The 25364-nt window shown below is 40.0% G+C and overlaps 2 protein-coding genes across 3 annotated transcripts in view; one reads left to right on the forward strand and one right to left on the reverse strand.

The window, feature by feature from the left end:
• The window catches only part of FAM227B (family with sequence similarity 227 member B), a gene marked incomplete at both ends in the record, with an annotated part of 124087 nt that extends 117961 nt beyond the window's left edge, over positions 1-6126 (reverse strand). The window contains 2 exons of the mRNA XM_080930940.1: positions 5644-5697; positions 6088-6126. Of these exons, the coding sequence (XP_080787066.1) occupies positions 5644-5697; positions 6088-6126 (93 nt within the window). The remainder of the gene's footprint in view (positions 1-5643; positions 5698-6087) is intronic.
• A 5896-nt stretch (positions 6127-12022) lies between these two features.
• Positions 12023-25254, forward strand: DTWD1 (DTW domain containing 1). 2 transcript variants are annotated; one of them, XM_080931551.1, is made up of 5 exons: positions 12023-12071; positions 14945-15259; positions 18738-18881; positions 20391-20649; positions 24761-25254. In XM_080931551.1, exons 2-5 carry the CDS (start codon positions 14996-14998, stop codon positions 25006-25008), a joined length of 915 nt encoding a protein of 304 aa, XP_080787677.1. In that variant the 5' UTR covers positions 12023-12071; positions 14945-14995; the 3' UTR covers positions 25009-25254. The 2 variants fall into 2 exon arrangements, with proteins under 2 accessions (XP_080787677.1, XP_080787676.1); XM_080931550.1 differs by lacking the exon at positions 12023-12071 and adding an exon at positions 12115-12415.
• The last annotated feature ends 110 nt before the right edge of the window (positions 25255-25364 follow it).

Below are 25364 nucleotides of genomic sequence, written 5' to 3' on the forward strand. Positions count from 1 at the left end.
ACACTCCTCCATTGCTGATGGGAGTGCAAAATTGTACAACCACTTTGGAAATCAATTTGGCAGTTCCTTAGAAAACTTGGAATAGTCCTCCCTCAAGATCCAGCAATATCACTCCTGGGTAAATATCCAAAAGATGTTCCACCATCCCACAAAGCTCAACTATGTTCACAGCAGCTTTATTTGTAATAGCCCAAAACTAGAAATAGGTGTCCCTCAACTAAAGAATGGATAAAGAAAATGTGGTACATTTACACAATGGAATACTATTCAGCTATAAAAAACAAAGACACCACAAATTTTGCGGGCAAATGGATGGATCTTGAAAATATCAACCTGAGTGAGATAACCAAGTCCCAAAAGGGCATGCATGCTAGGTATCACTTATGAGTGGATATTAGCCTTAAAATACAGGATGCCCCTGCTACACTTCACAGACCCAAGGAGGCTTTACAGGAAGGAGAGCACAAGCAAGGATGCTTGGGTTTCACCTGGAAGTTGGAATGGAATGGTCATGGAAGGTAGATGGAGGAGGGAACTAGATGCAGAGGGGATTGGGAGGGGATTGGGAGGAGAGTGGGAGGGGATTGGGAGGAGAGTGAGAGGAGAGTGGGAGGGGATTGGGAAGAGAGTGGGAGGGGATTGGGAGGAGAGTGGGAGGAGATTTGGGAGGAGAGTGGGAGGGATTGGGAGGAGAGTGGGAGGGGATTGGGAGGAGAGTGGGAGGGGATTGGGAAGAGAGTGGGAGGGGATTGGGAGGGTTCAAGAACAGGCGTGGGAAGGGGCAGGGGAATGTCCAGAAGGTCATGAAAATGAATGGAAATCTGCAATCAACAGGGAAAGGGTGCAGTTGGGGCACCTCCTAAAAGAGATGGAGCCCTGGGATAGGGGAGGCACCCAAGAATCAACGAGCATGTCCTTATCCTGTCTATAAGAAATGCCAGGGATTTCAGGACGCAGAGCGGAGCCTGGCCCATCTGCCACCCGGAACGGCGGCTCATAGAGGCTGAGCAACTGGTGGGTGGGAGACCTGGGCTGCCAGGGAGCAGAGAGATCTCTGCGGAGTGCACACGGAAAGGGCACCCACTGCCTTGCCCTGCCCTGCCCTGTCTGATCCAGCGACCAGAAACAGAACGTTGGAACTTCTGTTCCCACCCGACGACTCTAAGGCATAGAACAGGGCTCGACCCATCTGCCACCTGAACCAGTGGAGATCCAGGGATACAGACCAGATACAAGGGAAAGGCAAGAACATATCACTGACAACAAAATGGCAAGAGGAAAGCGAAAGAGTATATCCCAAGGAAACCAAGACAACCTGACAACACAAGAACCCAGCTCTCCCATAACAGAAAACATCGGAATTCCAAACACTCCAGAAAAGGAAGACACAGACCTGAAATCATACCTCAAGATGCTGATAGAGATACAGAATTTTATCAGACATTTATTGGGGATATAACACCAATACTCTCCAAACTATTCCAAAAGATAGAATCAGATGGAATACTACCTAACTCATTTTTTGAGGCTACAATAACTCTCGTACCTAAACCACACAAAGACCCTACAAGGAAAGAGAACTTCAGACCAATCTCACTTATGAACATTGATGCAAAAATACTCAACAAAATCCTTGCAAACCGAATCCAAGAACACATTAAAATGATCATTCATCATGACCAAGTAGGCTTCATCCCTGGGATGCAGGGATGGTTTAATATAAGGAAATCCATTAATGTAATCCACCATATAAACAAACTCAAAGATCAAAATCACATGGTCATCTCACTAGATGCTGAGAAAGATTTTGACAAAATCCAACACCCCTTCATGTTAAAAGTCCTGGAAAGAACAGGAATCCAAGGTCCATACCTAAACATAATAAAAGCAATATACAGCAAACCAACAGCCAACATCAAACTTAATGGCGAGAAACTTGAAGCAATCCTACTAAAATCAGGGACTCGACAAGGCTGCCCACTCTCCCCCTACCTATTCAACATAGTACTGGAAGTCCTGGCTGGAGCAATTAGACAGCAAAAGGAGATCAAGGGGATACAAATCGAAAAGGAAGAGATAAAAACATCACTCTTTGCTGATGACATGATAGTGTACTTGAGTGACCCCAAAAATTCCACCAGAGAACTCCTACAGCTGATAAACAAGTTCAGCAAAGTGGCTGGATACAAAATTAACTCGAACAAATCAGTTGCCTTCCTATACTCAAAGGACAAACATGTGGAGAAAGAAATTAGGGAAAAGGTACCCTTCACAATTGGTACAAAAACTATGAAATACCTTGGTGTGACTCTAACTAAGCAAGTGAAGGACCTGTACGACAAGAACTTCAAACCTCTAAAGAAAGAAATTGAGGAGGATCTCAGAAAATGGAAAGATCTCCAATGCTCATGGATTGGAAAGATCAACATCTTAAAAATGGCCATCCTATCAAAAGCAATCTACAGATTCAATGCAATCCCCATCAAAATTCCAACTCAGTTCTTCATGGAACTGGAAATATCAATGTGCAATTTCATATGGAATAACAAAAAACCTAGAATAGCTAAATCCATCCTCAACAACAAAAAAACATCTGCGGGAATCACTATCCCTGACCTCAAGCTATATTACAAGGCAATTGTGCTGAAAACTGCATGGTACTGATACAGAAATAGGCATGTGGATCAATGGAATAGAATAGAATATCCAGAAATGAGCCCTCATGTATATGGTCACCTGATTTTTGACAAAGGAGCAGTAAACATTCAATGGAAAAAGGACAGCCTATTCAACAAATGGTGCTGGTCCAACTGGCACTCAGCATGCAAAAGAATGAAAACAGACCCTTTCTTATCTCCTTGTACAAAACTCAAGTGTAAGTGGATCAAAGATCTCCACATTAAACCAGATACACTGAAACTATTAGATGAGAAAGTAGGGAAAACCTTAGAATACATAGGCACAGGAGAAAATTTCCTGAACAAAACACCAATGGCTCAAGCTCTAAGGTTAAAGATTAACAAATGGGACTTAATGAGATTGCAAAGTTTCTGTAAGGCTAAGGACATCGTCAAGAAAACAAAACGGCAACCAACAGAATGGGAAAAGATCTTTACCAACACCACATCAGATAGAGGCCTAATATCCAAGGTATACAAGAAACTCAAAAAGCTAGACACCAGAGAATCAAATAACCCTATTAAAAAATGGGGTACAGAGCTAAACAAAACGTTTTCTGTTGAGGAACACCGAATGGCCGAGAAACACCTGAGGAAGTGCTCGACATCCTTAGCCATCAGAGAAATGCAAATCAAAACAACCCTGAGATTCCACCTCACACCAGTCAGATTGGCCAAGATCCAAAAATCAGATGACAGCAGATGCTGGCGAGGCTGTGGAGAAAGAGGAACACTTCTCCACTGTTGGTGGGGTTGCAAACTAATACAACCACTCTGGAAATCTGTCTGGTGATACCTCAGAAAATTGGATATAGTACTACCTGAAGACCCAGCTATTCCACTTCTGGGCATATACCCCAGAGACACTTTAATACACAACAAAGATATATGCACCACAATGTTCATAGCGGCTCTATTTATAATAGCCAGAAGCTGGAAAGAACCCAGATGTCCTTCAGAAGATGAATGGATACAAAAATTGTGGTACATTTACACAATGGAATACTACACAGCCACCAGAAACAATGACTTAACGAAATTCTTAAGAAAATGGTTGCATCTAGAGAATATCTTCCTGAGTGTGATAACCCAGTCACAAAAGAACAGACATAATATGCAGTCACTGATAGTGGGATGCTAACCCCAGAGGCTTGCACTCCCCCAGAAACAACTCACAGACTGTATGAAGTCCAAGAAATAAAGAAAACAATATATATATATATATATATATATATATATATATATATATATATATATATATATATATATATACAAAACAAGAAGACTTTGACTATTTCCATGTTGCGTTTTGTTTTGCATGTACTTTACGCTCATGGTAACTATTAGGTTTTCAATGCATACTGTCAAGCCTTTGAAAAAATCAAGTACTGACTAAAAAAATATATTCACATAGTTTTATGTAAAAATTATTTTAATATCTGAAAAAACAGTACTGACAAAAATGTATAATTTTAAGCAAAAAATGTTTAAAATCTGTACATTTATCTTTGTTTTGTAAAATAAAGTCATTTAAAAAAATAAATAAAATGTCAGAAATGAAAAAAAAAAAAAAAAAGAAATGCCGAGATTAAGGATGGAGTAGAGAATGAGGGAATGGCCTACTGATAACCAGTCCAACTTGAGACCCATCCCATGAGCAAGCACAAATCCCTGACACTATTAATGATGCTCTGCTATGTTTACAGACAGAATCATAGCATGTCTGTCTTCTGAGAGGCTCCAACCACAAACTGACTCAGACAAACAGTGGATGGAACTTGGGGATACTTATAGAAGAACAGGAGGAAGGATTGCATCCACAGGAAGACCAACAGAATCAACTAACCAGGACCTTGGGGCTCTCAGAGACTGAACCACCAACCAAAGAACAAACATGGACTAGACCTAGGCCTCCCCACTCATATTTGGAAGATGTGCAGCTTGGTCTCCATGTGGGTCTGAACAAACGGAGTGGGGATGTGTTTTACCAGCTGGGCTGCCTTGTCTGGCCTCAGTGGGAAAAAAAGCACCTAGCCTCGCAGAGACTTGATGTGCCAGGGTGTGGGGAGGTATCAGTCGTGTTGTGGGATGTGAGATGGGAGGGAACCTGCTCAGAAGGAAAAGGGAGGGCAGATTCAGGAAGGATTGTGGGAGTGGGTTACTGGGAGGGGGTTAGTGAGCAGTATGTAAAATAAAAAAGTAATAATAATAACAAATTAAAGTAACCCTCCCCCCAATTCCTGCCATAAAACATTGTCTCTATTAAGTTAATTTAAATCTACCACCAGATACTGGTTTGTTTTTGCATATTAAACATTTACTAAAGGCTAAAAATGTTTTTTAAAAGTCACCTTTCCGGTCTTTTAAACTGGCATCTTTATTACAAACCTTATCAGACATGCCTTAAAGTACAACAAATCTTAGCTTCATATTTGCAAATGAATGTACTCACCCAATTCTTAGGAAAACTCCTTAGTGATCCCAGTAACTCCAGACAGACTCATTATGCATAACAGTGGAAACCAGTGTTTTCAATATGAAAACATATTCTGAATATCTGTTTGATTCAATAATGAAGGAATGCTAATGTACAGTCTCTGTAAACTCTGTGAATATTGTAGTTATGGGTGGCTAACTAAGAGTAACTATCAGATTTTCTTACGGTATAAATAAGACAGAAATCTTGGGAAAGTTCACACAACCATATGCAAAAATCTAATAGGAGTGAATGTCAAACCCTGATGTTGAGATGAACTGGACATGACATACAGCCCACGGAAGGGGAACGAACATGTGCAAACATTCCCTGGATTGAAACACTGTCTTGAATCCCATTCTTTCCATATCTGATATACATATACATATACATATACATATACATATACATATACATATACATATACACACACATACACCTTTTAAAAGGTGTGTCAGCAGAGAAACAAGGGCAGAAAGTCCCACTCACCCAGTTCTGAGACTTTAAGAATTCTTCAAAGCTCGTTGGGGGCTCCTGGGCTTTCTAATGAAGCAAAATTAGTCAATTACATCAATTCTGATTGCACTTAATATACATAGCCCACTAAAGCAAAATATGGTATTTAGGATTTGTAAGATATTCTAAAACATTCATTTGTGTACATTGTAAAGTCCACACACTTTTAAAAGGGATAGAGGTAAGAGTTTAGATGCGGCCTCTACAAGAAACCTCAACATAAATTTTGCTGAATGCTCTCATTTCAAATTCTAATAAGAGTTCCAAGATATTTTTGAGTTGTTGTGGAATGTATCTATAATAAACCCAGAACCAGAGATTTAATACACATTCATCTTGGTGACAGGAAAGTGGCAGCAGTGAAACTGTGAGCATACTCTGGAGGCTCCAGGCTAACAACTCACACTCCCATTGTACTATGTAGTTTCTCCGAGCATTGAAAATGTACTCAACCATAGATGAATTTTCCAAGATAAAACCTGAGTCCTTCTCATGAACACCTTGCACACATTCCTACTTCTGTTTAGATATCTCCCTAAGAGCCTCTTTTTCCAAGCCCTTCTTGGCCTGTTTGGCTCTCAGAACTATCAAATTAAAAGTCAATTTTAATTGGAAGACTGAAAATTCAAGACCAAACTAACTACGCAGAAAGACCTGTTTTAAAACAAAGCATACACAAAGACAAAAACAGGCACATTTTTCTAAAAAGGCTTCAACCTCCAAACTTACAAAGTTTTTTTCATGGTAATATTGGGCAGATACATGTCTCCAGGGAGATAGAGACTATGTACATCAGAGCTGCATCCAATAAATTATATATAGCAGCTGTCCCAAGTCTGTAAGTACTTGTTTTATTCATCACTTGATAAACAGGTGAGTACCTAGGTATTTGAAAAATATGTCCAGATAATGAAAATATAATAAGGAGGAGCCAAAGAAAGGGAAACAGAGAGAAAAATTTGTAAGTCCTTAATATACTTTACTAATTAATAATATACCTTAATAATAGCTGAAAAGAAGGAAATCATATTTTAGTTTCCTAAAGCACTTATTGTGTATTCACCTATTAAATGGTCCGGTTTATAAAATCACGGGGCTATACTCTAGAAAGCTAATTATGCATTTGGAGTTAAACAGAATATGTCATTCTCTTAATATTATTTAAAAGAAATGAATATCATTAAACATGCATTTGACAGTGATAGTAAAATATATAAAATATCAAGAACAGATGAACTCAAGTATTAAGGAAACATGGAACTCTGGGGCTAAGTAGATAGAGAAAGAGACATGAGAAGTAGTATATACAAATGAAAATTTAGTGAGGAGGAGCCAAAGAAAGGGAGAGAGAAAATGTATACATTTAACTGGAAGGAAAGAGAAAATGAATCAAAGGCATGAAACATGCATAGGGAACTTTTTTAGCCAACTTCAGTATGAAATTCATAGTCTGAAATAATATGAAAAGGACTTGAGCTGAAGGGGTTGCAACCTCATAGGAAGAACAGTATCAACCAGCCAGACCCACCCCTGACCTTCCAGAGACTAAACCACCAACCAATGAGTACACATGGGGACTCATGGCTCCAGCTGTATATGTAGCAGAGGATGGCATTGTCTGGCATCAATAAGAGAAGAGGCCTTTGGTCCTGTCACAGCTTATACCCAGTGTAGAGGAATGCCATGGTGTTGAGGAAGGAATGGGTGGGTCGGAGAGGAGCATCCTCATAGAAGCAGGGGGAGAAGAAATGGAAGGGGGGAACCAGAAAAGGGAATAATATTTCAAATGTAAATTCATAAACTTTCCAATTTTTAAAATAAAGGACTTAAGAAGAAATGAGAGGTAAACACACACCTGTTCTCATAGAAGGAGAGAGCTGCTCTTTGGAAATAATAAGGAAAAGCCAGGTCATATAGAAAGCATTCTGTTCTAGGTGTTAATGAAAGTCAGCAGACACTGATAACAATGATGGTCAAGGCCATACCATTTCATTCCAAACTCATCAAAGCTCTAAACTCCATGCAGGGCTGCTCAGCACCAGGCTCAGATCAATAGCAGGGCAAGCCCATGAAGCCAGCCCAGCTGATGACCTAAAATCTAGAAAGAAACATGCTTTATAAATAAGCACAAACCCACGACAACTTTCTTACCTGAAAGACAGGTGACTCCATCCATCGAACCTTCCTTTGGCCTGTCATGGTGAAATAAATGTGGAGATGAAGATACATCTACTGAGCCTTAGGTGTAAGTATGCTTTTAGGGAACAAACTGGGAAAATGCCCAAATCCAAAGGCAGATGACTTAAACAACCCCTTCATGTCACCTTCAGGCCTCACTTATGAATTTTGTCAATGAAGCCAAAGTGGAGGAAAACTGGACAGACTGATTCTTACAGGTTTGACTTCCAAAATCTGAGCAGTGTGTGTGTGTGTGTTTTTAATTCATTTTAAACTTTCCATAGCCCAAATATCAGGGAAATATTAGAAGTAATTAGAAGAGGTTGGAGGTTGAGTACATCACAAATAAACTCAATCCAATTAAAGTTACAGTTAACCCTAAAACTCAGCTCAACTCAAACAAGATTCTAGAGCAGCCTTTCATTCTAAGAAAGCTCCAGATCAGCCATTTACTCTAAAAGCCAAAGAAAGAAAAGGGCTGGTGCTTTCCAAAACTAACCCCAGTGTTCCACAACGCCTGCTACATAATAATCAATGGTGCAATTACAGAATACCCCAGGGAAGAATAGGATCCATAATCCAGGGGCAATGCTGCCAATGTAAATCGTGTATCTAAGCAATGAAAAGTACTGTAAACATAGTAAAGTATAGTGTAGGCTGAATGCAGTGCGTGAAGAAATGGAGTGTTTCAGATAGAACAGTAGTAAAGAACAGGAATCCCAGCTACTCAGCAGGTTGACTCATGAAGATTCCAAGTTGCACCAGTGAGTTATTTGTCATGCCAATAGCAACACACGCTCACACAGAGCTAGACAGGGCAGCACTTAGTACACACTATTGATGCACACTTAACATACATTGCTGATTGGTAAGCAGCACATGTGTATGGCTGATCCATCATCACCACAAATATGACTAATGCCTGTACTGCGATACACAGAATCACAAGTATATGGCCTTTCCAGACTGGCTTCCTTCAGCTGATAATGCCCATTAGAGTCTCTTCATGCCTCATTTTTAGCTCATTTTTAAATACAACACTTTAATTACTTTGAGAATTTCACACAATGCATTTTGAACATATTCACCTCCTTTCCCAACTCATCCCAGATACACCTTGTCCATCTTCAACTTCCTAGACGCTCAGCTTTTCATCATCTTAAAAACAAGTAAACAGTAACAAAAACCTCATCTAGTCCAATTTGTGTTGTATAACTACACTTCGGGAAGTAAGGCCTGTCCTGAAGTATTGTTTTGTGAGCCACCATATTTCTATACTGTCAGATATGCCATGACTCCAATTCCTAGAACTGGAGTTCAAAAGACTAAAAATAAGAAACCTGTGACCCAGAGCCTACTATTTCTTCTAACTAGGAACAGTTATATGGATCTTTTGTCAAAGAGATTTGTCATTTTTAAGCCATTGATATTTTCTGGTTCTGTTGGCTAGCTGGAAGTTCACTGTTAGTTTAATCTTTGCTACATGTTCTTTGCTAACCCTTTTGGAAGTGTGAACTATGTTCCTTTTTCTAATATCGGAACAGGCCTAAAATCTTATTTGCAAGTAAAAGAATATGAGAGATGTAGTAACACTGTTATTTTTTGAGGATGGATCAAAAAGGACATGCAAGTTTAGCCTTCTTTGCAGGCATTCGGAGTCTGTCCTGATCAGGCTTGTTTTCTTCGTTTGGGTTTTTTGTTGTCGTTGCCTTTTGTTTTGTGTTGTTTTGGTTTTGGCTGGTTCAGTTTTGTCAGCTTGACACAATTAGAGTTATCTGGGAGGAGGAACATCAACTAAGAAAATGTCTCAATCAGATTGCCTGTAGGCAAGTCTGTAGTGCACCTTATTGACTGGTGATTAATTTGGGTGGACACAGGCGGCACTTTCCCCCCTAGATAGGCAGTTCTTGGCTGTGTAAGAAAGCAGACTGAGCAAGCAATGGGGAGCAAGCTGGGAAGCAGTGCTCCTGATGCCTTCTGTCTTAGTTCCTGCTTTCGGTTCCTGCTTTGGTTTCCATTAATGGACTATGACCTGGAATGTAAGCCAAATAAATTCTTTTCCTCCCCAAGTTGCTTTTAGTCATGGTCTTCTCATAGCAACAGAAATTCTAAGACAGACTCCCAGCCTAAGCTAATAAGTCTGCTACTTTTCTGACTCACTGTGAGGAAGTTGAGGTTGCATAGTGAATGTATTAATAGACATCCTGATAGTAAGTTCAGTCTTACCATCTGAATCACAAGAGAAAAAGCCAATCCACTGTGCACTAGACCACATGGTTGTTTCAAACTACTGTACTTCGGAGTAATTAGCTGCAGAGACATAGCAACCTAGAACATTGGTAAATAGGAATGCTTGCCACATATATGTATATATGCACACAAGTATGTCTGTACATACATGCAACTCAGAGTTCTATTAGGTAGTACTTTATTAAGTATAATGTAATAAACATAATGACTTTCTGCCCTGTATAATTTCATTGTTTAAAAAAGTATGAGGTTTTGTTTGTTTTAGGCAGTGTCTTCCCCAGTCCAGACTGGCCTAAAACTTACTACATATACTAGGATGGTCTCAATCTCTTGATTCTCCTTTCCCCAGTATAGGTGTGAGGTATCACGACTAACTCTAAAGTATAGCTTTGACTTAGGTTTTTATTGATGTTTATAAACAGGTGGAGATGTGAAACAGCATATTCTATGCAACACCCTTTCCTGTTAAAAATACTTCCCTGTTCTCTAACCACTCTTCGGGATGTGGCTTCATGGACTCCCCCAGGCTCTTTTGAGGTTCCTATAATTTGTCATCAGGCCAAACACTGAAAGCGCTAAGGATTAAAAGTAAAATGTCCCATTTCCTGACGTGCAGGCCCTCCATGCTTGGTGCCTAACTTAGTAGCATGTGATGTTGTCCACAAACAGCTGAAGCTTAATTGCTAAGGCAGGTAGACATGTCAGTGTGGGTCTCAGAGTAGACTCTTAGCTGTTTTAGCATTCAACATATATGAAATACCATTCTGGTGGCTCCCATGTTGCACCTCAAAAGGTTGGTAGCTTTTTTTCTCTCTGTTTTGATAAGTGAAGGTATAGAGTGGACTGAGAGACATTTAGAATGACGTCTGTTCTGCTTGCCTCTCTTTCTTGCAACCTTTGTGCTTAAAGTCTAGATTCAAATATCCATGATTCAATTTCTACCTCACCCTCACAAGTTCTGAAATTCTTCTTCTATATCCAAATCAGGAATATCAGTTTGCCCTAAGTTGCAGTTTCCTAAACATTAAGGGAACTGTTCAGGCTGCTGATGCTAATAGCCTCTGGTACCACACCCCAAAATAGCAGTCTAAAGGAGGGGAAGGGTTGTTAGAAGGCTCCCCTACAGGCCCCCTAAAGCTCTATTCAAGTATGAGCTGCTACTCATGGCCAGGCAACTTCTTTAATCGCTGAAAATGGGCCCAACTCCCATTTAAGGGTGTGATCCTGAGAATTCATGTTGACCATTGTCTATTGTTCTATTAAAACTTTTATATAAATTCTGGTGTGGTAAATATCAGTGTCCTGGCTTGTCATTAGTGATTCCACACAAAGCTGTTTTTTTTTTCTCCCATTAGCTAATTTCATAATTTTCCACTCATTAAATAAATTGCTTGATATATGACAGTTTTGTTTCTAATTTAACAACTATTGTTTAGGTTTCTTTGAGGTGGAGCATAGAAAAATAATTTAACCATTTATCCACATATATTAGACTTCAAAGTAGAAAACTACAGTAGTTGCCAATTCTGCGTGTTTTATGCAAAGCAAATAATGCCTAAAGGTTTTCCTAAGAAGTCTACCAAGTGTGAACCACCAACAACCTAAAGCTACAAGTCTGAGCTCTCTTAAATATATTTGGCGAGGAAAAGCGGAGTTACTAGCTCCTCACAGAAACTACTTTCGAAAATGCTGTTCCGAAACTCGTACCCAATTCCGCGGGGGGGGCCCAAAACTGGCAACACAGCAGGAAGCCGACGGTTCCTTTGGGACAGTTCACAGAGGACGCGAAGGCGGGACTTCCGAATGAGTTCCTCCTGCTCGCCCACAGATTCTCCCTCTGAGCATGCGTAGCGGTCAGCTTCACCGTGGCCTTGGCAACCTCCAGGCCCCGCCCTATGGTGTCCCGCGGAAAGCGCTCCGGGTGGGGCGCGTGGAGCGGAGGCGATACGGACCGAGAATTCAGCTTGGTGCAGGTCGGCCTTCCCTTGGGTTGGGTAGCTGGGGCCAGACACCGGACGTGCCCAACGGAGGTCTTACTGAGGGCGAACGCTGCATGTGGCGTTCCGGTGGGGAAGGACTCAATGGTCTGGTACCTAAATGAAGTCTTATTAGGCTTCCCAAGTCGGCGTTGCACAGCCAGTTCCCTGTGAGCGCTGATCGAATTCAGGCTTTGGAGTAGTTTCGGGTGGTCGCGGAAGAAGGAAGACAGATGTGTGCTGTTCCCATCAGCTGATAAGCAGAAGCGTTTCTTGGGCCTGTTCTTGGGAATGAGAGACAAGTATAGTAACACTTTGCATTGATAGTTCCACGAGGTTGGGTAAGCATGGTGATGCCTAAGACTGCAGCATTTCAGGCCTGTTCGTGATTGAACTCCAAATGCAAAATTTTACAAGACACTTCGCCTGTCCTATAATGTGTTCTGTGGGAAGGGATCTTAGTTTTGTGTTTAAAAAAAAAAAAAAAATGACGGTGGTATCTTGGATGTTAAAAAAAAAAAAACAAAAAAACCTGGATATCAAATTATATGTCCAGTTCTGAGTTCTTCACAAACACATATTGAAAACAGTCTTATCTGGTCGTGAATTAGTCCACAATTCAAGATAGGCGAAATTTAAGGAATGTTCCCTTGGGAGGCAAATCAGCTTAGTGTAGTGGAAAAGGTTGCCTTATGCTGGGCTGTGTAGAGCCCCAAAGTAGAGTAGAGAGATAAATCCTGGATGGTTTTTACAGAATGGTTTTAATTTAGTTGACAAGTATCTGAATCTGTCTAAAAGTATAAAAAAAAATCAGGAATAAGTAAATCTGAAATAATTGTACTTTTGCCAGAGGAAAACCTCATTGTAAAGTGCCACTAAATGAACACCTTTGTCCATATCGAATATGTGGACCTAGTGATGAGCAGTCAGAAGTGTAAAAAATTGTCTTTGTGAGACTTACTAAGGAACCGAGGTAGAATCTGACTTTGAGCCTAAAAATATATGTGCAAAGTAGACAGGATGAAACTGCATGAATATCATTATATTTTTTAGAGAAATTGAGTGGAAGGAGACGTTATAAATTACTATTTTTTCCAGCCTAAGTTGCTGAGTAAACTGCCAAGATTCCTGTTATTTGTTAATTCCCTAGTAATCGCCATTGTTTCCTAATTCTTCCCAACCCCCCAGCTCCACCTGCATCTGCTGGCATGCATTTGATGCTAAGTTTAGGTATATTTACATGTCCTCTTTTCATTGGTTGTTGTTATACACACATATAGATACATGCACACACACACACATACATACATACATACATACATACATACATATGTACAGAAAATATTAAGTGGAAAAGTTATTACACTATTTTATCTTTAGAAAAGAATCTAAAAGATATATATATACCTTTGAAACATTTAGAAGTCTAAGAGCAGATATTTCACTCAAAAAATGGGATATTTTGCAAATAGAATTGTCAGTAGCTGTCTCAGAATAAGCAGATGTGTTATGGTTGACTATTGGTTCATGTTGGAGAGGCATATACCTTGTGGGACATAGCTATGTTAGGAGGAACAGAGTGTCTTGTTTTTCTTCTATTCTCACTCCATAATCATAAAGAATACTTCTGAGGAGATTTTTCTCCCCCAAGCAGGAAGTAAGCAAGTAATTGTATGGTGGATACCAGCTGGTGTCCTCTAATAAACTTTAGTGCTGGCACTACTGGAGACAGTGTCAGAATCAACAGACTGACAATCCAGTCACAGATTGCCCCCAGCCTCTTCCAAGTCACAAACTGAGCCTCCAGAATTCCTTTCCTACTGGCTACAAGCTGAAGCTGAGACTCCTTCACCCCCTCTTCAGATGCACTCGATTTGCTTCTGTGTCCCACAGATCTCAGGGAACACTATGCTTGCATTTGTTGCTTATAATAAAGCATACTTTAAAAGATTTAAATATACAGGGAGGTAGAATTAGGGAAGGGACCCACACACAGGTGCTTCCTCCCTGTGCAGCTGAGGTGTGCTACCTTACAGTGTGCATGAGTTCCTCTTCCTGTGAGCCCCTGCATAGTCAACTGTCCAGATGCTCTGGACAGTCGCCCTCATTTGGGTTTTTATAGAGTGTTTTATAGGCTTCATTGTTAACAGTGAAAGGGACTCATCAGGGCCTGTCAGGTTCTTTGGCTTCCCTCCTTCCAGAGTATAAGACAGAATCTATTTTCAAATGGGTATTTGTCCATCTAGTATTATATTGGAAGAATTTAAAGTTGAGCTTTCTATTACCTCTCCTGAGAAAGGAGTTTTAAGTCAGAAATCAGGGGGAAAAGAGAAAAGTGTGTGTGTGTGTGTGTGTGTGTGTGTGTGTGTGTGTGTGTGTGTGTTCATAACACCCAATAATTTCACTCATACCACATACCACTGCAGCCTTTTATATTTTATTTAGATTGCCCATGAAAGCTGGTGTCATAAGATGCCAATTCATTTTACATAGCTTTTATATAGTATTTCTGTATAATTATAACAGAAAGTCTTGTATTTTTATTATTTTAAAATCAGAATTGCTATATTTGGGACAAAGTGGGTACTATCAAAATGGACTGTCAGTGTCTACATTTTATATTTGAAATTATTTTTAATATAGATTTTCTATTTTTAAATGAAAGAATAGTTTGTAAGAGTGACTGAAATTGCTCTTTTGAGTTGGTTGTTTGCAATTTTGTATTTTCAAGCATATCAGCTTAGTGGGTTGTGAACTTAGTAATATCTGTTGATAAATACTAAACCCAGCAGTAACTTATTCTGAGCAATTTTATTTGTAATAAGAGTACAATGTTGACATTTCATTCCTTCTCACTTTAATTTTTGCAGTGAACCTATGATACATGCTTTAGAGACAGAACATTTTGGTTTAAAGAAAAAATGGCTCTCAGTCCATCTGTGGTTCCTCAAGAAAGAGAAGAAAACAATGCAAACCGTGTAGAAACCAAACAGTCACAAACTGCTTCCCTTGCTTCAGAAGACCCACTTGAGAACTTGTGCTTAGCATCTCAGGAAGTGCTTCGTAAGGCTCAGCAGAGCGGGAGGTCACGGTGTCTCCAGTGTGGTGGCTCCAGGATGTTCTACTGCTACACCTGCTGTGTCCCAGTGGAAAACGTGCCCACGGAGCAGATCCCATCGGTGCAGGTGAGAGGCTCGATTGAAAGTAGAAGAATGCATTTTAAAAAGAGACCTTGTGTGTGCGTATGTGTGTGTGTGTGTGTGTGTGTGTGTGTATGTGTGTGTGTGTATACATACACTGCTCCAGCACTGTGTCGGCCTGCCTGCTATTGTGCGCCCTGCTATGATGGTCACAGAGTCTAATGCTCTGAAAAAAAAGGAATGTAGATCAGAAAGAAAAAAGTTGTACTTATAGAGCTACGGTTTTGATAGAAATTTAACAACAGGATTATTTTCCAAATCAGTGGCAATGCCTACCATTTTTTATAAGTACTTAAGAAAGGATTTGAGCAACTGTATAGTTTTCTAAAGTGTATTTTAATGCCTACATTTAAAATTTGATACATTAATATGTATTAAGAGAAATGGAAAATCTAGACAACGTTGTTTCTAAATTCTACTTCAGTTTTGAGTAAACGTTGAGTGTTTGCTTTCAGACAGCCTGCTTGGGAGTAAGGAGTAAGTCCCTCTTAATCCTAAAACTGTCTGGAACATTGTGGTAGTTTGGATGAAAATGGCCCCATCAACTCATATCTTTGGATAGTTGGTCACCAGCTGATGGACCTTTTGGGAAGGATTCAGAGGCGTGGTCTTATCAGAGGAAATGTGTCACTGGGGAGCAGGCTCTGGGTTTAGAACAGTTACCAGTGCTCTCTTTCTGAATCTTGGTTGTGTCTCTGGATGTAAGTGCTCAACTACTGCTCCAGCACCATGCCTGCCCGCCTGCCGTCATGCTCCCTGCCATGGAGTCTTCACGCTCTCAGACTGTTACCTCCAAGTCATGGTGTTTTACCACAGCAATAAAACAGTAGCTAAGACAAGAATAAATCAGAAATACCTTTATTTGATGCAGAATTTGAAAACTATAAGACTTGAATAAAGATAGAAAAGAAAACATCAGAGGGGAAAAGAAAATCTCAGCCTCAGCAGCCACGTTTGAAAGGCTTTGCTTTGGGGCAAGCACTGTGCCTTCCTGCTGGTGATGTTTTGATATAGCTGAGTCTCTTGTCAGAAACATGGCCATTGGAGGACAAATCCTGTTGTATATTTCTAAGTAGAATATCTCTTCCAAACTTTCCTCTGGTCTGGTCAGTACTGTAGTGTTTACTCTCCCATGTCAGTATTTAATGTGACTTTCCTGTCAAATGTATATAAACCAGTGCACAGATGTAAATTCCCATTGCTCAGTGTGCCCTGGTATCACAGTGCCAGAAGCTCAGACTTTCTTGTTGAAGACTAGTGATGTTCTGGGTCCTAAGGTCATGGATTTTGTGTAATTGTCTTATAATTGGAGATTTTAGTTCATAAAACTTTCTTTTTTACTACACTTTATATGATTTAAAAAATTCATTAATAACATTTGATTCTATGTTCTTTGTTATTGATTTTATTTGGTTGTTTTTTTATCCTTTTTTAAAAATCAATATTGTGTTCTTGATGTAAAGTTGATCAGAAGTATTAATGTTCGCCTTTATTCTAACTCTACTCATTAGATAGTCAGTTATTTTAGGAGTAGAAATCTTCTTCCTAGTCTTTGTTATTCCTCTTTGCTGCTTCCCAGGGACTAAGATAAAGCCGACCTGGTATGTAGAGGCCCTGGGGAAGGGGAAGGGGAAGAGAATGGCAGAGAGCCTGAGGAAAGTCTAGGGCAGTGCAGACCTGTGTAAAATAATTAAATGCTAAATTTCCTACAGTTAGAAATTGTCACGTTAGTTTCAAGTAATTGGCCCTATGGCCTGAATGAAGACTGGGTAAGTGGAGATGAAAGGGGAATAGTGGTGCTTGCAATGCTAATCAGGGGCTGAGGGATGTATGCCTTTGTGCCTGCATCCCTGTTGGAGTTATGCACTTGTGCCTGCATCCTTCTGTTGGAGTTATGCACTTGTGCCTGCATCCCTCTTTGGAGGTATGTCTTTGTGCCTGCATCCCTGTTGGAGGTATGCCTTTGTGCCTGCATCCCTCTTTGGAGGTATGTACTTGTACCTGCATCCCTCTGTTGGAGGTATACACTTGTGCCTGAGGTGTACTACTTATAACATCTTGTCCTCAGATCATTGTCCAGAAAGAAAAAGGAAATTTGATTTACTTTGTGTATGTAGCAACTACTTTAGAAAAGAACCCTGAGGCACCTGCAGGGTCAGTCTCTCCCTTTAGGCCCTCTGTCATTCTCCACAGGGCAAACTCTCCTAATGCAGGCTCTCTCTTCAGGACCCCACCATGCTGCCTCTTGTGTGGCACTCTGTCTCTGCTAATGCTGCCCCACTTTAGAGGCCCAGTCATGGCCTCTGTTGCCTTGAGGCTGCCTATCCAAATAATCTGATCTTAAAGGGGATGTGGTGAACTTTAGAACAGGTGATAAGCATTATCTTTATGCATTTCAAAGTAACTTTTGAGTTAAAGACACCAGGTGGAAAGATATTTTATTATTCCATTTATAAAAGTCTCCAGAAAAAGTAACTTGAAGTGACAGCAGGCCCATGGGAAAGGAAGAGGATGAGATAGTGGCAGGTCACTGTCTTGATTGTGGTAGCTAGTTCACAGGCATAGTGTACACTAAACCCTATTAGAATGCAGACTAAGCACATGTGTGGTTTAAAACAAGGAAACCGGTTTTGTGCTCCAGAGTAAGATGGCTGCTTTTTAGGATCTTGTCATAGAGATCACACCTTCTTTGTATGAAGTGGGGGTCTTGGAGACAGCAGATGTACTTATCAAACAACAGAGTCTGAAATGCAGAAACTTTCACAGTAAAGACATTTTAGCTCAAGAAATCCAAGACAGCTGTTAGTTTTGAGCAGAAGTAAGACATAATTTGTAAGGAAAATACTTAGGCAAGTGTTTGAGATACAACTTGTATGGAATATAAACTTGAGTGGGGTTATTTGTGATAAAGCCCTTTAAGGCTTATTCTGTTGCTGGTTTTTCTATTGACAGTTTAATTTGTGCTATGAAAATTTATTGCCAAGGATCTCAACCTTTCAGGTAACTTTGGCTTTAAAAAATGTATGAGGAACAGGATTTAAATTTGAATTTTAAGTCTGAAGTATCATTTAAGCTTCCACTTCTTTTGAAAACAGCATAAAGTAAACCTAGAGTTGATAAGAGTTATTTTTTAAAATGTTCTTGGCACGGATGCTGAGATGTAAGGAACCGAATATGTGAATATGTGTATGACTTAAGAAAGGCAGCCCTGGATCATTGCTTTGAAAACAGTGACATGTTGTGTGGGTGAAGTCATTGCTCAGGTACCCAATCCACACTGAGGGATTGGCATTTCCTGGATGTTGTACTATCTTTGGTAAACTGGTCTACACAGTGTGCCGTCAGCTGTGTAAGTGTGCTCATAGGAACTCAGTGTGAGCTTGGTGTGTTTGCTTTAGAGCTTATGTTGCCAAAAATATAATTTTATACTTGTTTTGTTCAGTGGCCTTTGGTTTTTCTTTAGCTTCCATTGAAGATTGATATCATTAAGCATCCAAATGAAACAGACGGCAAAAGCACTGCTGTGCATGCAAAGCTCCTAGCGCCTGACTCTGTGAACATTTACACATACCCGTGCATTCCAGAGTACGAAGGGAAGGATCACGAGGTGAGCACCACGACTCCTACATCCCCATGGGAACTTTAACTCCAGTGTGATTTACTGTCTTCTTAGCAATAGTGCTGTGTGTGTTTAATGTCTTTACCTTTGAATAGGTTTTTATTCTTTGCATCTCAGAATTCTCCTGTTTGTATTGCTTGTGGATGGTCTAATTTGATACAGACTGGGAAACTGAATTAAATATCATTGGAATGCATGTAAAGAAGAAGAAAAAGACTGCCCCAGAGGGGTTTTTAGAAATTTTCACCAAATTAAGAGTTTTAGTGTATAAATATTGAGACATTTCTTTTAGCTGCTTACATGTCTTCCTTGGGCATACCTAGATTCCTAATTCATATTCTAGTTAAAATTGTCATTTCAGTGGAATGTTAGTAGCCTTTTTATAAAACCAGTAACTTTGTAATAGATCTCAAAAAAATAGTCTTTAGATGCTTCTAAAACAAGCATGTAAACCCTTTTTACTGTTTTTTATTGGCATATACTATTTAATATTTTAAATATATACATATATGTTGAGATAAATATTATTTTATATCTATAATTTAAATTTATTTAGAAAGTCATATTTACAAGTAATATCTAAGTTTGATCTAGTAATATGTTTGTGTGTTCTTCTCTAGTCAGTTAAATACCACTTATTTAATTAAATAGAGCACACTGTTACACTCTTCAGTTTGAGGCACTTTCCAGGTGGTCTGCACTAATTGTCTCAGTCTTATAGATGTTAGGCTGCCAAGTGTATCTCTAGACCTCCCTCTTATACACACAGACACTCTAGTGTACTATTTTATTCTACTGTCACTCCACACACAGATACACACTCACACACACACACTCACACATAACACTCATACACACACTCACACATACACACTCACACATACACACACACACACACTCTAGTGTACTATTTTATTCTATTGTCACTAAACACACACTCACACACACACACACACACACATACACTAGTGTACTATTCTATTCTACTGTCACTACTCTCTGAGAAAGCTGTCACAGCATTTCCACTCCTGCACATTTATTTTCTTTTTCTTTATGCATGTGGGAATGGTATGTAGTCATTGAACAGTTCTAGTGTTTTTTTTTTTTTTTTTTTTTTTTTTTTTTTTTTTTTAAGTATCCTGTATTTTGTCCTTTGTCTGTTTGGCTGGCCCTGATTTCACGTCCCTGCATCTCTAGTGCTAGAATTACAGGAGAGTAGCGCCATATCACAGAAATAAGTCTAAATTTTTTGTTTGTTGTTTTTAAATTCGGGGTACTTTTGATTTGGCTTTGTCAATTCATTAGTGAGAAACTTGTTTTGAAGCAACTTCTCCAGGTAGTATAATATGATTATATGCTATTAGGAATGAGTTAAAAACTTTCAAATATATATCTCACTTATTTCTTTAGACACTCAGCATCTCTTTTTCCTAGAGTTTGAGTCAGTTTGTTGAAGAACACAGTAGCATGTAGCTAACTTGAGTTTCTTTGTTTTAGGTTGTACTTGTTTTTCCTGGGCCTCAGTCTGTCTCAATAAAAGATGTCTCTTTTCATCTACAAAAAAGGATTGAAAGTAAAGGTAGAGACACAGCTGACACCCTCGATATGCCTCCTCCTAAGCTCAAGAAGACTAATGCAGAGGAAGGCTGTGGTTTGCATGAGAGCACATGCAAAGGCCCCGAGTTGAAAAGAGTTGTCTTTATTGATAGCACCTGGAACCAGACAAACCAGATCGCCTCTGATGAGCGGCTTCGGGGTAAGGACCGTGTTTGGGGACTTCCTTCCTCTGCCAACTTTCATTTAGAAAAACTTTACATCTATGGCTCCTTCAAAAGAAAAGTTCTATTCAATGCTCACATTTGCTTCATTTCTCTTCTCCTTTCCTGTAGTGTGTGTGTGTGTGTGTGTGTGTGTGTGTGTGTGTGTTTATGCATGATAAAGAAAATGCCATTGGCACTCCTAAGAGAATTATCAGAACTTGCACAATATCTAACCTAAGCCTGTCTTCACAACTCCAGTAAACACAGTACTGGCTTTGTAGCACTTCCCCACTCTGACACAGCATTTAAACTCAGATTTTTCCTGAGTTTCTTAATCTAGAGCAGTTTCCTTTTTTAAAAATTCAGATTTTGGTAAAGTGGTCAGATTTGTTGACTGAATGTCTTATCATGATAAACTCAGTCTGGATACTTTGGTTCATATACTTTTTAGATGATTTAAAATGTGCATGTATGTATATGTGTCTGTGTGCATATAGGAGCCCATGGAGGCCACGAGAAGGCATTGGCTCCCTTGGAACTAGAGTTACAGGCTGCTATGAGCTTCTAATGTGGGTGCTGGAAACCAAATTTGGGTCCTGCACATGAGCAGGAGGTGCCGTTAATTACTGTGCCATTTCCCCAGCCTCACAGTCAGGATACTTTAAAGAAAGAGTAAATCTAGGTCAGTCTGTAGCTGGCCCAGTTTGTATCTGTTGTTTGTTTTTGTTGATAGATAGTAGGGCCTTTCCCTGTCAGTTCATTAATGGGTTGAACACATCCTGCACATTGAAGTTTTCTACATTGTTGCATTCAGTCAGGAGACTTAAACAAGCTGTCTCCTTGTATAACTAAGATGCCTGATTAGTGTGACCATTGCCAGATCTTGCACCATGAAAATCTGTTCACAGTGGTAGTCTCAACTCGCTTTAATATTAAAGGAATTTCATTTGTTTTACTTCCATTTCTGTGTCTTTTAGAAGAAAACAATTCCACATGCCTATGTGTTTAAATGTGTATGTGATATCCATGCATATGTGTATTTACATGTGTTTATGTGTATGTAGGCACATGCATGCCACTGGCTGTACGTGGTGCTCAGAGAATAATGTTGAGTATCATTCCTTTCCTCCCACCATGCTTCAGACACAGCCTGCACCAGACGAGCTGACTCACAGCCTCTGAGTGTCCTACTTCCTCTCACCACAGGGGCAGGGACAGTAGTGTGCTGCTGCCTCTGCCCCACTCAGATCCTCAGGCACTGTGCTGCTCTCTGGGCTGTCTCCTAGCCCTGGATGTCATTTCTGCTTAAGTGACGGGCTGAGCTCCCAACAACAGTTTAAGTTACTTTACTTGCCTGAGTAACACAGCTGGTGATCTGTAGCTCACGGGCTCGTGCCGTTTCTAGTGCTAGTTTGTACCTTCCTTGGGGCTTCAGGCATTCCCAGTGGTTCTTCTAAAAGCTCTAAGATTTTTCCAGTTACTGAACAGCTTCATGATCAGAAGGCAGGAGAACTACTCAGTTGGTACTTCGGGGCTGACCAAAGGTCCCTCAAGAACAGACAACTACAGTCTGTTAGTCCATTCCGAGCTAAAGGAAGTACAAAGTACATTTTGCTGACTGAATTAACTTGTTAGCTAATTAATTAGTTCGTACCTGTGGCTATAAGACTTTGAAGAATTCATTGTTGCTGTTTACTAGATGCTCCATGTTGCCCTCTGCTTTGGATGAAGGAGAAGTCACATTCTGCCACAGCCCCTCGGTTCCCTTACTGCTGCAGGTCACTCCTCAGTTTGAAGATTTGTCTGGGACATTTTTCTGTTACTACCTTATATGGTAATCACTAAGTTCAAATGAAAGAACACAAGTAAAAGTCCTTGAAAAAACCTATAAATAGAACTATTCTGCCACTATTCAAAGTCAGTTTGTTTAGGTTTGCCTAAAATGAGATTTGTACAAAAGATTTGTTATTCCTTCCTAATTCCAATAGAAAACACACAGTTCACTGCTGTTCTAGTTCATAACCGTGGAAAGCAAGTCCCTGCAGGTCCTAATTCAATCCCTGCCTCCTCTGCCCCCTCAGGAATAACTGGGACTCCTTCTGAGTGTGGTAACCTCACTTCACAGTGTTTCTCAATTTCATGTATTTTTCTGCAGTTTTCCAATTTTTATTATTTCCTTCCAGCCAAATAGAATTCCATGCTATACTTTATTTTCTGTATACATGGTATACTGTACTTTCCGTATCCACTGATGTGTTGATAACCACGTAGGCTGACATCTTTTCCTCACTGTTGCGTAGCAGTGATGAACTCGGATGAGACTCTGTGGTGTAATAAGAAGCCTACTAAGTTTATTTCCAGGAGTGCTATAGTGAGACCGCGTTAGTTCTATTGTTAGTGTCTTGAGAAACCTCCACAGTGATTTTCACAGTTTACATAGTTTACATTCTCACCAGCAATGAATAAAAGGTTTCCCCCAACTCTCACCTTGTAGAGAGCCCTCACTTCATTGGTTAATTATTTCTAGATGTTGTGGTGCTTTGGTTCGGTTTGGTTTCTGAGGCAATTGTAGTGGCATTCTCTCAATTTCTTTCTCTGCAAGTCCACTGTTGCTGTAGATTAAAGCCGCTGGGTTTTCTGTCCTTTGCTGAGCATGTTTATCAGACCCAAAGGTTTTCTAGTGGAGCTCATGCAGTGTAAGTATAGAATCACATTGTCTATAAGAAGCAAAAGGTGAATTTCTTCTTCACAATTTTCATCCTTCTTGTCTTTCTCTAATTCTACTGCTCTAGCTAAAACTCCCAGAATTGTATGGAACAGGAATCAGGAGAATGGGCTTATCCAAGATTTTAGAGGAAATACTGTTTCCCTTTGTTTACTATGTTGGTTATAGTTTGTCATATGCTGCTTTTATCATATTGTGGTATATTCTATCTGTTCTTACTTTCTTGTGGATTTTTTATTATGAAGGCATGTTGAAAATAGTTAAGGGATATGCTGGTTTGGTAAAGAGATTCTCCTCCAAGGTCTGTGACTTCACGAGCTCTGGAAAGATGACTAGGTTTCAAGTATCAGGTATGATTTCCCACTTCAGTGGGCTTTGTTAAGTCTGATTAGATGGCTGTTGGTTACCCCAGGACATGGGTGCCACTACTGTGCCCTTAGGATTATTGTGTTATGCTGGTTGTTGTTTAGTTTGTAGGCATCATAGCTGGTAGAACTGTTGGTTGCTTCCCTCTTTTGGGAGCTTGCATTGTGCCTTCTAGTACCATGGAAGCTAGTCTTCAGGGAAGAAGCTTTTAGGCCTGCTCTGGGCCCTTTGTCTGAGTGTGATGTCTGCAGCAGTTTTACCTCACCTTCCACCTCCAGGGAGCAACCAAGGGTAGTAACAATGTCTATAATATTTTTGAGTCTTTTAGACACCATTTGCCATCAACTCAAAAAAGGGCTTCTCATGCCTGATGTTGGGGTTCTGTTAGATTTTTGGCTCTTGGAGGGAGCATTGTTAACCCAGATGAGGAAATTTCATATCAAGTTGTATATGTATTTATACACCTACTTATATGTATACAGTGTGACCCCTTATGACTTGCTCAGGCCTTAAGGTCGTCTCACCTTCCTCCCTCCCCCATCTGCATTTGTCTCCCTCCTCCTCCGGTGAGAGCCTGTAACAATATATAAAGAAAAACGGTGAATAAAAACCACAACTATTGGAGGAATTAAACCACTTTACCTAATAAATCCTTTTTGCAAGTGGATAACAAAGTTCTGCCAACAAGTCAAAATTTGAAAAGAAGCTGTTAGATGGAAACTAGCAGGAGAGAACTGAAGGAGAAGCCTCTCGGGACTGTTCAGATTGAAATGTGTCATAGAAGGTCTGAGACCCGTGCCATGTGTGTGTCATTCCTGTTGTATGTCCATGCATTTAAAATCATGCCCTCTTTGGAGTTGGAGTAGAAGAAACTTACTGTACTTAGAAAAAATCCTGAAGCAATTAAACCCTTGCTTATCGACACATACTACTGTGCCAGTTATTGTCACTGTTCTCAGTAACAATGTGAGTGAGGACTATTTATATGTTCCCTTTCTTGTTTGTTTGTTTCGCAGAGTTACTGCAAGTTGAACTGAAAACAAGAAAAACTTGCTTTTGGCGCCATCAAAAAGGGAAGCCAGACACTTTCCTTTCCACGATTGAAGCCATTTATTATTTCCTAGTAGACTACCACAGCGCCGTGCGGAAAGAGCAGTACGAAGGACAGTATGACAACCTTTTATTCTTCTACTCCTTCATGTACCGCCTGATAAAGACGGCCCGAGGCTCGGGAGAGAAGGCCAAAGCGAAACTCGTCCCTTAGCTCTGCACTCCCGCTTGTCCCGCGCTCTGCTGATGTTCACTCGCTTGCAGCCGAGCCTTGTTCACGCTGGGGTAATAATCATGTGTGATGTCCATGAGAGAACTCAGGGAAGGGTCCAGCCTTGTTCATTTTATTGTATATTTTTTTAAAGGAAAATTTGAATTTTGGCAATTTTTAGGAGGTGATCCTGATTGAAAGACATAGATCAGAAGCTGTTTGCTCATTTTGGGCATATCTCATACTGTGTATTTTAATATGCTGTGTTACATCTATGTAATGGTAATTACATGTGATTAAAGAATATCTTATCTTTTTACTTATACTCACCCTTATCTTTGGACTTAAATGAGGTTAGA

Source organism: Micromys minutus (assembly GCF_963924665.1).
Source record: "Micromys minutus genome assembly, chromosome: 17".
Taxonomy (NCBI): Eukaryota; Metazoa; Chordata; class Mammalia; order Rodentia; family Muridae; genus Micromys; species Micromys minutus.

Bases quoted from the DNA above. Each gene is read 5' to 3' on its own strand.
- DTWD1 (XM_080931551.1), top strand. From the start codon at position 14,996: ATGGCTCTCAGTCCATCTGTGGTTCCTCAAGAAAGAGAAGAAAACAAT. The intron at 18,882-20,390 runs GTGAGCACCACG...TCTTTGTTTTAG, and splicing joins ACGAAGGGAAGGATCACGAG to GTTGTACTTGTTTTTCCTGG. The intron at 20,650-24,760 runs GTAAGGACCGTG...TTTGTTTCGCAG, and splicing joins CTCTGATGAGCGGCTTCGGG to AGTTACTGCAAGTTGAACTG.